The following is a 12,260-nucleotide window of genomic DNA, read 5'->3' on the forward strand; positions in this document are numbered from 1 at the left end:
CTTCAAAGCAGCAATCAGGAATCAGTAGTTTCAGTTTTCACATACAACTTTATTGTGATCAGCAATAAATGGAGAAAATTCCAGCATGTAAATTAAGAACATCAAAGCTGATCTGAAGAGAGTTTAGGTTTCCCATCATCATCATCATCATCATTTCTTTCTTCCCGTCAGAAATCCCTCGTTCTGCCAGAACAGATTAAAGCTGAAATGAGCAGATCTCTTAAAACTGCTATCAATGTGATTTGATTTCAGATTTCTGTATGTTTCCTTCTCTCACCTGTGACAGGAGCTGGACTCTCATTTCAGGTTCAGACAGACTCAAACTTCAGGTTCGTCTTCACAGGAGTCTTCTTGGACAACAAGACCTAAAAGGGCACACAAGCATGAACATGCATAGAAGAGAAAAGAAAATGCTAAATGCAAATAATAAAAACATAAAATGCATTGAGTCTAAAATATCTACAGCAGTTTGTTATACATGCATATGTCACTTAAGATTAAACAGATGCAGTGAGAGTTTGTGTAGTGATCCTCAAAAAAACTAAGCTGCACAAAGTAAAAAAAAAACAACAACTAGATGACATTAAATACAGGTTCACCTGCGGTAGTCAAACACAAATACTGTTTTATGCAGTAAATTATTGAAAGCTGAGAGCACGCAACTGTTGAAGTTTCACATTTTCAAAAACCATAAATTGCCAAATTTCTACAGTTGTGAAGCCATTAATAGTTTCCTAAAACACTAAATCTGCTTGTTTGATCTCACCTTCTCCATAGACCTCCACCTCACACAGAGTAAGAATCCTTGAATCTCCAGGAATGAACAGATTCACGTATTGACCCTCCATATCGTTACATGTGTAGGTGGAGGAAACACCAGCTGGAATGCTAGAAATCACAGCACATCTAAAGAGAGACGGAGAGACCATTATTTATACTTCTAGTCTTTCTTCACATGTGTTTTCAGTGATCTTTATGGATATTAAGTCACAGAAAGAGGGTCTCACATGGGATTGTTGTTGCCGTTGTTCTCCAGAGAGTTTCCGATGTGAATCTCCGCTCTGTTTATTCGCTCTGGACAGCAGTCCAGTCTGTTTGTGATGACGACTCTATTAACTGTGTACACAGAGCTCAGATCCAGCCTCCACCATGGGTTAGTCTGAGTAGTGGTTGAGGAACATGATAACGACGGTTGTTTGAAACCTGGATTGAAGTCAATGGCTTGTCCAGCAGACCAGAGCTCATAGGTTGATGACTGTGTGACGGTTCTTCCTGTTGCTAAATTACCTGTAAGATGTCATAGGGTCAAGATATGGTTTTAGTCAGCTCATTTTATTCACTTAGAATGTTTTTGAGGAGGTTTTCTTAGGAATGCATATCTATCAGATCTGTCTGAACTGGTCCAATCTTGACAAAGTCATTTTTGAGGAATATCTTTTGACTTGGCGGCTGTATTTGTAGTGCCTCCGAGCAGAGGTTCTCCGCCAGTGGTGTCATGCACCACATATTTTTGAGGGGGCAGGAGTGTGTGTGTGTGTGTGGGGGGGGGGTCCTTGTCATGTGACACACAGCATAGCAATGTATAACTGATGTTATTAATTTTATTTTATTTATCTATTTATTTTATTTTATTCAAAATATTTCCAAACGTGTAAACTATAGTATGAAATAACTTGATTCTCAATTAGGTGTAAGTAAATGCACATTTTGCACATTAATCTATTACAGTGTTTCTTCTACCATTATATAGTGCAGCCTATCCCCTCTCCTTTTATTTTCCTTTTTCCTTTTATTTTCTATAGTGGCAGATTACAACAGAAGTCATTTAAGGTTACCTTTATTATAGAACATGTCTATACCTTGTTTTATTAAAAGCCTTATTTTATAGCCGCATTCTCCTCTGTTCTCTGTATGGTGGAATCCAGTCAGAAAAACTGAATTTACTGTAAATGCCGAATTGATCAAACTTTAAATGAATTCATCAAAAGTAGGAGATTACAACACTTAAATACGGACTAGTATGTATGCATATTAAGCCACAAAAGACTAGTTCAATATGAATCCTGCATGTTCTGTGTGCGAATGCAGATTTGAATTTAGCAGCTGGCGATGTGACACTGAATTAAAAATCCACTTGGCTCAAAAATCTGGTTTGAATGAGCATGAAGCCTCTGTCCCCCATGGTTAAAATCATTTTGTTTAAAAGCAGCCGTGATCAAAATGAGTACATGATGTTTGGAACTAATGTTACAGTTCAAATATAGACTGTAGGCCTATATGTTACATTATTCAAGTGGGTGGTCTCCAGTGACTTTTAAAATCTGTTTGATGTCTGAATCATTACTTCAAGTGATTTGTTCAAAAACTCTGGACAAAACAAGTCTTCATTCAGTTATTTCTAATTTTTTTTTTGTTTGTTTGTTTTTCATAGCTATTCAGATACACAAATATTTGTAAGTAAATGTATTTTATGTTTTAAACCATTCACAATGATCACAGTTGATGGCTTAGTTTAAGGGCTATATGTATGCTATAAGAGCTGTCGGATTTACATCCATTTCTTTTGAAAGACATGAAAGTGAGTGGCTAGTAAACAGGAAGAATAGAGTCAACCTTATGTGTAGGCTATTATTAAATGTATAAAACATTAAATATCCTAAAAATGACGTGGATGAAAACACTAACAAGTGCACACTGAGCGAGTCCCTCTCTGGCTCAGTTCCAAAAAACTGTGCTAACCATACGCTTCAGTAACCAGCCTATATTGATCAGAACTCTGTTTGTTTTTTTTTTTAGTTTTTTTTTTTAAGGTAGACCATAAATACTTGCCAAGTCACAGGTCTAAAGTCCAAGTCAAGTCATTGTTGTCAAAGTCTAAGTTGAGTCGCTAGTCTTCTTTATGTCGAGTCAAGTCAAATTTGGGACTCGAGTCCACAACTCTGGTGTCTTGTGACCGATTGTGTCATGCTACTGGACAGGAGTAAGTTTTTGAATGAGATGTGAGCGTGTTAATGGCTATCATTTTCAGTGATTAAAACCTCACGTTTTACTCTCTTCTTCACATAAAGAAATTGGATGGCTTCAGAAGACTTGGAATGCAACACGACTTGTTTGTAATGCTTTTATACTGCTTGTTTAAGGTCCGTTTTTGCAATAAATACCTGTGACTGCACTTATATTTGCCTGTTACGTGTTTTCTGTTGTTCAGTGGGTAGGTTCAAGGTTAAAGTGTTAGGTGCTCCAATGAAAGTATAAATCTGTTTTTTCTTTTTTTCTTTTTTTACAAACCAATAAATTAATACAAATAACTGAAAATAATGGAAGAACCTGCAAGATAACCCTCTATAGGACTAATTGTGAATTTACAGCTTAAAAAATAATTGACTTTATATTTTACATATATTTAGGAGTAAGATCATTTTCCAAAACTTGTTTTCTTCATCTGACCTTTGACCTTTTTTTTAGGGATCCATCATTTAAACTGACGTTGTCCCATTAGGGTAAATTATTTTTGGCAAATTGTCTGAAACTTCACATCCAATCAAAAGCTTTTTCACTATCTGAAAACAAGTGAAAAGGTCTTACTGTTTCAAAAAATATAAAAAATCTTCATGAACATTTTTTTTTTTTCTTGTGCTGCTATATTTGATTTGGAACTCATGCGTGAAAATGTCTAAACTTGACACAAATTCAGATGCAATTTCACTGCCTGAAAACCATGTGTTAGTGTTTCAAAAGCATTAAAACAACTTTAACATTGTGTTCCATCTTGAAATTTCTAATTAGAAACAAAAAACGAGGATTTGTAAAGAAAAATGTTGGAGGATTTCGATATAAGTCAAGAGGAGACTGTAAGTAAGGAAACTTTGCTTCCTTTGCTCCTGTAAACAAACTTGCGAGATTAGCATATCTCAGTGGTACGCACGCGACGCATATGTCCTACGTCATCCACCGGAACGACTTCAACACATGACAGTCAGCAGAATTGAGAGAAAAGTGTTTATTATGTTTGAAATATGGATTTTTTGGGGGTTTTTTTTGTGAAAATGCATGGATTCGCTACAGGAGGCCTTTATTCACGCCCCGCGCGTGAGGCACATTTTATTATGGATGCGCTTTATTTGACGACTTGTGGACAGTTGAACAGAAACACCCACTTACTGCAATGATAGAGCTTGGACTTGGAGCTTGAATAGCCAGGACTATTTTTAATATAACTCCGATATGATTCGTCTGAAAGAAGAAAGTCATGTACCTTGCCTCTAGGGTGAGTAAAACACAGGCTAATTTTAATTTTTGGGTGAACTAACCCTTAAAGTAGCTCTGAATTACCTGGAATCCAATAGACTCCCACTTCACAGAGAGTAAGAACCTTTGAAGTTCCAGGAATATTGACAGTAACATAACGTCCCTCCATCCCACGACACGAGTAGTTGTAGGTACCTCCTGCTGGAATAGTAGAAACTACAGCACACCTGGAGAAAGATGAAAGAGTGAGTTCCTGTGATTTTGTTGCTCATTATTAGTACGACTCTTGACTTGTATTTTCTTCTCTTATCCCTGAATGTATGTATAACGCTTTCTTTTACAACACAATATTTATTTTATAATTAGATATGTCATCTAACTTATGTAATGTTTTACACTATTTTTTATTATTTATTGGTATTATTATTATCAATATTATTAAGCAGCTAAGAAAATGTGCAATTATTTGTCATGCCAGTGAAGTGTTCATTATTAATACAAACATATAAAACACCTTGTTTTGTCTGACATCTAGACATTGTCACACTGTGTTTTATAATAAAATCATGTAAAAATAACTGTTGCAGTGCTGTTTTTACCACAAGAATAGCAATGCACAGTGAAATACTAGTAATTATCTACATTTATAAATAATTGCAACCACATTATATTTTAAACACATAATTCATATATTTTTTCTATTAATCTATTTGTCTGCATTGCTTGAACATATGTTTAGAGAAATTATATTTTTCACCCATTCGAAAATGAATCCCTCATTCACGAGGAATGTATGTGTCACTCCCGAAACCTTGTTGCATTTATAGGGTATATGGCCATTAGCAGCACAAAAACACAAAACTTTTATTCTAAATCTGAAAGGATTATATATCCTAGACATTGCACAGATAGCCCTTGCTTTAAAAAGGTGTCACTTACTTCAGTTCATCGTGATTTCACTAAGTTCCTTTATAATCAGTAGTGAGGGGAAGTGTGCAGGGAAAAAGTAAAATAAAAATCTACCATTTAGAGGTGAGTGAAGGCAATGGCCAATCACAGGTGTTCAGGAAATGTGATTGGCTACATTGCTCAGTGCTACAAAAAGATTTCCAGAGCACAAACACACGTGATGCGAGCTGCCATTTTAGAAAGACAGTAGTGTTGTCAAAAATATAGATATTTCGATAAATATCGATACTGAAATATCTGAACGGTACCAATATTAATTTCCCGAAGTATCGATACACCTATACTAGCCGAGCTGTCACTTTCACTTCTCTCCAAAGGCGCGTGGACAAGCACCACACGTGACCGCACTCGTCTCCTTCGCTCTGGTTAAATAGCAAAAGTGAAGTGAATAGAAAGATGACTGCTCTGGTTGTTAAAGAACACAGCAGGAGCGCTATCTGTAGGGATCTATGATCTCCGTGATGCAGAGAACGCGCACGGAATCCAGTCATAAACACGGAGTTTAAGGCGGAATGTCACGGAATTTGTCAAAGTTTGGATGAATTAATCAAAAGTAGATCATTACACTTAAATCAAATTGTGATATGGACTAGTATCTGTAAATATTAAGCTGCAAAAGTGGATTTAAATATGAATCCTGCATGTTCTGCGTGTCTCTGTGTGAATGTGCTGCACGTGCGGTTGTGTTTACTAATGTGACGCTCGCGGTGATTTCAGCGTCTGCCGTCTCAATGAGGACATAAATACATCAACAATATCTCCAGAACTGATCTGAAAGGCACTTTACGAGCATTTTACCATTTAATTTGAGTAAAACTAGCCTCATATCATACACACACAGAACTTTAGAAGTATTCACGGCAACCCGTCAAAATAAAAGTTCGGTTTAACTTAGCCTATTAAAGACCGTGTGCCAGAAATAGGCTATATTACTATTATTTAGTAGAATGTACATAATACTACTACTACTGTTAATTTTTTAAAAAGAAATAATCACAAAATATTTTTATTTTAATAGTAAATCCCCTTCATTTGCCAAAAATGTAAATGTTTAATTTTCATTAATTCAAATATAAATTAATTAAAATAGTTTTATGCCTTCATCTGATATCCAGTAAAATTTTAATACACAACACAGAATTTCTGATGGGGAAAACACATTTCATAAGGCTACTGTAAGAATAAATAAAAATAGTTTGTATGCATTCAAATAATAGACATGCTAAAACACAGAATTTGGTAACAATAAAACATAAGGTGAGAAAAAAATAAAACATTTCATACGGCCCTAAACGTGTCATTTTTCTTACACTTTTAATAAAATAAATGTTAAATTGTATAATTTTCATGATTTTAATGAATTAGACATGCTTTTAGATTAATAGCATTTAATTTGACCATTAAAAAAAAAAGAGTCCAGAAAAATTAAAACGGAAAAAAACGGAATCCAGAAAAATTAAAATGGAAAAAATTTAATGTAGAAAAAAATAAAACTGAAATTGGGGAAAAATCAAACGGATTTCATAGGGCCCTATATCTGGAAATATTTTGGTTATGAAGCAAATGAGAATATCAACAAATAGAACTTTGGATTTTAATTAGTACATGGATTAGTAAACGCTAGTTTCAATTAACATTTAACTAAGATTAATAAAAGATTAATAAATAAATCAACAAATGCAGTACCTCAAGACATTTTTTTGTTCATGTAAAATATACCGCATGTTCTCAACTTTTTTACATTTATCTTTAAATTAAAAAAATTACCCCCTTAATATTGTGGCAGTTTTTTTCTCCGTGGTATCAAAAATGGTATCGAATATCGATATTTTTCAAGGTATCGTATCGAAGCTAGAAATTCCAGTATCGTGACAACACTAAAAGATATAACATCAACCATGTGATTATTAGGTAGGTAAACCAGTGTTTCGTCCACTGATGATTACCACACCAAAAGAAAAACATAACAAAAAAAATAATAATAATTTAGCTCATATTTGAATGTGAGTTCACAGTCTTTATTGAATGTGATGGAATAATCTGTGTACTGTGAAATAATAGTGCGAAAGTCTTTGCATTGCAATAAACATAGCTACAATACAACCAACAAACAAATTACTCTTATGATCTGCTTCTTTTTACCCTAGTCTGATTCAGGAGCAAGTGACTCGTATAAGTTATCTAGATGAATTGTTCAAAAAGACGAGAGTGACCAGTTAGAATCAGTAAGACAAATCCTTCACTGAACTGAATCGACATCTGGCTCACTCACTAAACTGCAAATACCAATATTAACATAGTCTAAACACCTGCAAATAGTCAGTATATGAAACACACACACACACACACACACACACACTTGTCCAGAATCTGTATCAGAATATATCAGAGAGACTCACACTGGGTTGCTGAGAAGATCTGAAGAATGGTTTCCGATCCGAATCACTGCCCCGTTTATCCTGTCTGCACAGCAGTCGGGTCTGTTAGTGATGGTCACTCTGTTCATGCTGTACGTCTTCATCAGATCCAGCTTCCACCACGGGTCACTCTGTGTGTTTGTATGAGTACAGTTGGAGTTCAACCCATCCAGAGCTTTTTGGGCATACCAGTCAAAATATAATGACGACTGATCGGCTGTTCCCCATGCTGCTACGTTCACTGGAATGCATTCAAGAGAAAACCTTATTTACAATTACAATAATTTTTTACAATTATATATAGCCTTGCTGGGCTATTTAAGTTCATGGGTTTTCATGATGTGTCTGAAAATGTTTCACAGCAGCACAAACTCACAAACAAAAGATGTAATAGTGTTTAATTCATAAAATCTCACCTTCTTCTTCTGCCTTCGTCTGAACTGAGAAAAACCCTTGAAATGAGAAACACAGAATGATGCTCAGTATTTAGTAACTTAAAAGGATTGTTCTTATGAGCATACGCCTATATTTTGTTGGATTTATTCTTTACAAATATTTTCTATTTTGTTAAAATTGAGTATAATCTCTAAAATCATGTATGTGTCTTATATCATTTAGCCTCTCTAGTAAAATTATGTTGTTTAAGGCTGTTCAGATAACGTTAACCAAAAACAACACATTCAATTATAATTTAGGGTCTTCTGTGTTTCTTAAGTGTTTCTCTGTCTGAAGATGAAGCTGAAAACAGACTGTAGCTCAGGAATATATTAGAAAGAGTGTATGTTTTACTCACCCAGTAAAAACAACAGACTCTTGTAGAAAACTCTCATGTTGATTTCAGGCGATTCGTGACTCTTTCTGCTTCTGTTTGAGGAGGTTTGAATGAATCTTGTTCCTGGGAGAAATATATTAGTTCAAGTTACATCAGAGTCACATGATCCTAGTTTTCCTCCCACTTTTATTTCTGATTGGAGATGGAATTTTTTTTATAAATAATTATAAGTATTTTCTTACACTTCTTTTAGCAACAAAACAAGTGAACACATTTTCACTGAAAACAATGATAATTTGTATCTTCAGTTTAGTGATTAATGAAATCAAAATGTCAATGCTATTAATATTGCACATTATCTCTTTGGCGGACACTTTTATCTAAAGCAAGTCAAAGAATGACTTTCATGTTGACCTGCTCACATTGAATATGAGGTGATAACAACAATAGCACAATTCACCAAACTGGATTGGTTTGTTAGCAATGCTGACCTCTCCTGAAAGAAAAGTGAGGAAAAATCTTCCTGTGCTCCATTAAGGTTTGTATTCACTTTTGCTTTCATCAGATTTGACTTAAACTCTATTTTTATTCTATGTTGTTCTAACCTGTATGAGTTTCTTTCAGTGAAACACCAAAGATTAGTTTTTGAAGTGAAAGAGACCTGAAGCTTTCAAGCTCAAAAAATAAAAAATCATAACAGTGCCACAGAAGTGGTTCGACACGTCCCTGTCTTTATCTGGCATACTGCATGTTGTTTCCATCTTGTGTGCTGCACCTGCCATTTTTAAATTGATCTTTTCTTTCCCATCTTACAGACTTCTCAAGATCAACACAGATTTGCATTTTGTTGTTTTATGCACAAAGTCTGCCCTGTCTGAAAGCATACAAATACCATCTTTTGCTTACCGTCGTTTGCTTAAAATATGTTCCAAAAACCATGAATTTAAATGTAAATGTAAATGTAAATGCAAATGTTCCAAAAAATTTTTTGTTGTTGTTTGTTTTTCTTCACAGAAGAGCACAAATGTGTGAAGAAGCACACTATGACTGCATCCGTACTGGCGTCTTGGGGTTTGAAAGCAACCAGGTCATCATCATGTCTATTACGTTTTTCATTTTCAAACTTCAGATTAAGATTCATATTAACTTTATTGTCCCCCAAGAGGGAAATTATTTTCCACAGGACTGCACTTATTTGACACACACAACATAACAAACATTGTACAATTATATTATATTTACACACACACACACACACACAAAACCCTGTTAAATGTCTGTTGTTGAGATACACGATGGCTGCAGGAAACAGGCTTCTTCCAAAGCGGGCCCTCCAACACCTCACAGCCCTATACCTGCGCCAGGAGGGAAGTGGGGCTAAATACTCGTTAAGTGGATGCGTGGAGTCCTGTTCTATTGAAATGGCAATGCGTGTAATAGCTCTATTATTGAGTTCTGTGAGGTTGGGTGTTGAAAGACCTATAACTTTTGCAGCAATATTGGACACCTTTGTAAGTTTGGTCCAGTTTTTAACAGAAAGCATATTGTAAAAACAAGAAGAATAATACAATAGAATTGGCAGAATAATGCTTTGATAAAGTAGCAATAATAATGGAGGAGCAACATTAAGTCCTTTGAGTTTATGAATAACTGACAGTCTTTGGTGACTTCATTTCTGAATATCCATAATGTGCTGATCAAAGGTAAGTGTGTTATCCAATGTTACTCTGAGGTATTTGAAAAGTGTAGCCTACCATCATCAGTAAGGGGAAATGTTTGTCTTTGACTGTTGTTGTACAACAGTTAACAGTAATCTGACAAGCAAATCAACACTCTTATGGCAATGTACGATGATAAACACTCATGCAACTAAAGCTTTTAAATGATTCCAAAGTGGCCCCAATACTGATCCAAATTATGTGTCTCACTCAGATGTTAAAAGAACATAATCCTTAACTAATTTCAGATACATGTTCATGCAGAACTTTAGCTACATTATACACTGCATTACATTATTATACATTACATTCATTTGCAATCATTTGGCATGCTTCACTCTGTGATTACTGGTACAATTGGATTTTCCAAAAACTCATTGTAAAAACATATTCTTTACCATTTCATATTGCATGTGCTTTTAACTTTTCTAACTTTAATATTTTTGGCCATTTGTCATCTTTAGCATCTCTTAATATTTAGTATTTAGTGCCCTAGTACTTACTCAAGTTGTTCATCAATTTGAAACTAGAATTGTCAATTGGAGTGCACCATTCAAAATTAAATCAGATAGTGGTAATACATGTGCATACAAATTCCATTATGAATTGATGTGAGGAAAAAATCCCTTAAGGTTTGACCAAAATTACATCACTGTGACATTCTGGCATGGATAAATCATTGAATACACATCACATGATTTGACCATACCTTTGAGCGTGACAATTAAAAAAAAAAAAAATCTAACCATGAATTGACTTGACTGACTTTCTATGACGAATAAATGACTTAAAAACATCCCTGTATGTTAAAAACTAAAAGCACAAAATTCAAAACAGTTTCTGACTAGTCTCAGCCTCAGACGTCACGGACCGTTGGCTAAACGTCTGATGCATATGGCACACTTTTCTGGAAACACTTCAGGAATGTCGATGTCGTCACTTGACTGGTTGAATTAAACCGGATTTCCGGGAGACGCGAGTGTCGCATTTATTTTCAGTCCACCGAGAAAAAAAGATGCCATGGCCGGGAAACAAAGATGCCATCTAGAATCAGTCAAATCCACAGATTTGCATCTTGGCTTTAGCTGTGAGGGAGGTGTTTCAGTGCGCAGATGACATGCTTCAGCAGTGAAGATTTCTGCCGTTCATGCAGCATCAAGCCTGGTCAGCAAGGGTTCATCCGTCTCACTTTTTAGTGAGGAAACCACTCTTCTGTCAACCTGCTCCAAAGTCCTGCACAACACCAAAGGCATCACAGAAATCTGTGTTGATGTCAGCTGTTTTGTCATTTGCCAACTCGCATTTAGAGCAACCAAATTAACTGAGAGCAAGACTTTTAGTCTGTAGTTACTGCTTCACCTGCCTTGCATTCCCTATTGTTCACAAAAGATGAACAGCACAGAATATCTAATTAGAATTTAGAGTTCCAAATTATCTAAATGTTCTCTACCCTTAAAAAAGTCTTCATTAGCTCTGTACACTCTTGACCATTTGGAATTACTTCAGATACAAATAAATAAATTCCCCAAACATTATGTTTGGCAATTTTAACTTCCACTTGCCACACGTCCTGCTACTCAATAGACAAAAACGACTGTCTGAACTGTATAAACAAGGCAAAGGCCTTGAGTCGTAGTGTGGGTTGCGGTGAATAATGCCCCATAGTCAAAGTTATTCTGACTTCTCCTTTCTCGGGTTGACATAGATGTCATTTAACCAATGCAAAATCCCTACTGCTGTATCTGATATATTTAGCGCAAATGCTTCCTGTGTCAATTCCTTGAAAACTATATCTCAGTCTCAGTAGTTCTGTCACTGGGCCCTGAACCTAATAAATTGAAGAAAACTCTTCAACACTGCAGCTCATCTGCATAAATTGTAATTCAACTACACCTGTAGATACATCCTCAAAAAGAATCTCAGCCGTTGAATAGTTCCAGAAATCAGATGTGTCCTAGCATCTCACAGCAGCTAAATGAGAGTAATACACTAAAAAGGTGTTGAATCAAAATCTTCCAAAATATTTTTTTATATTTTCGAAAATATTTTTTGAACTTTGTAAAAATAACCTGATTAAATCACTCTTTCTCAGATTCTGAGACTAGATGATAATTTCCCACTCAGATGTTGTTTCTC

At 35.3% G+C, this 12,260-nt stretch overlaps 1 protein-coding gene across 2 annotated transcripts; it reads right to left on the minus strand.

Annotated features, from left to right (window-relative positions):
- Positions 1–31: 31 nt before the first annotated feature.
- LOC306878049 (uncharacterized protein) lies at positions 32–8,512 on the minus strand. Of its 2 annotated transcripts, none has more exons than XM_079430145.1 (8): positions 8,428–8,512; positions 8,051–8,086; positions 7,617–7,875; positions 4,333–4,475; positions 1,008–1,287; positions 767–906; positions 278–365; positions 32–183 (listed from the first exon to the last, which is right to left on the minus strand). In XM_079430145.1, the coding sequence occupies exons 1-7, from the start codon at positions 8,462–8,464 to the stop codon at positions 319–321; spliced, it is 942 nt and encodes a 313-aa protein (XP_079286271.1). In that variant the 5' UTR covers positions 8,465–8,512; the 3' UTR covers positions 32–183; positions 278–318. The 2 variants fall into 2 exon arrangements, with proteins under 2 accessions (XP_079286271.1, XP_079286272.1); XM_079430146.1 differs by having other exon boundaries at positions 32–202.
- Positions 8,513–12,260: the final 3,748 nt, after the last annotated feature.

Source organism: Barbus barbus, assembly GCF_936440315.1.
Source record: "Barbus barbus genome assembly, chromosome: 2".
Taxonomy (NCBI): Eukaryota; Metazoa; Chordata; class Actinopteri; order Cypriniformes; family Cyprinidae; genus Barbus; species Barbus barbus.

Coding starts and splice junctions, on each gene's coding strand:
- LOC306878049 (XM_079430145.1), bottom strand. CDS start 8,464: ATGAGAGTTTTCTACAAGAGTCTGTTGTTTTTACTGG. Junction 7,876..8,050: donor GACGAAGGCAGAAGAAGAAG/GTGAGATTTTAT, acceptor AATGCATTCCAG/TGAACGTAGCAGCATGGGGA. Junction 366..766: donor GGTGGAGGTCTATGGAGAAG/GTGAGATCAAAC, acceptor GTGCCCTTTTAG/GTCTTGTTGTCCAAGAAGAC.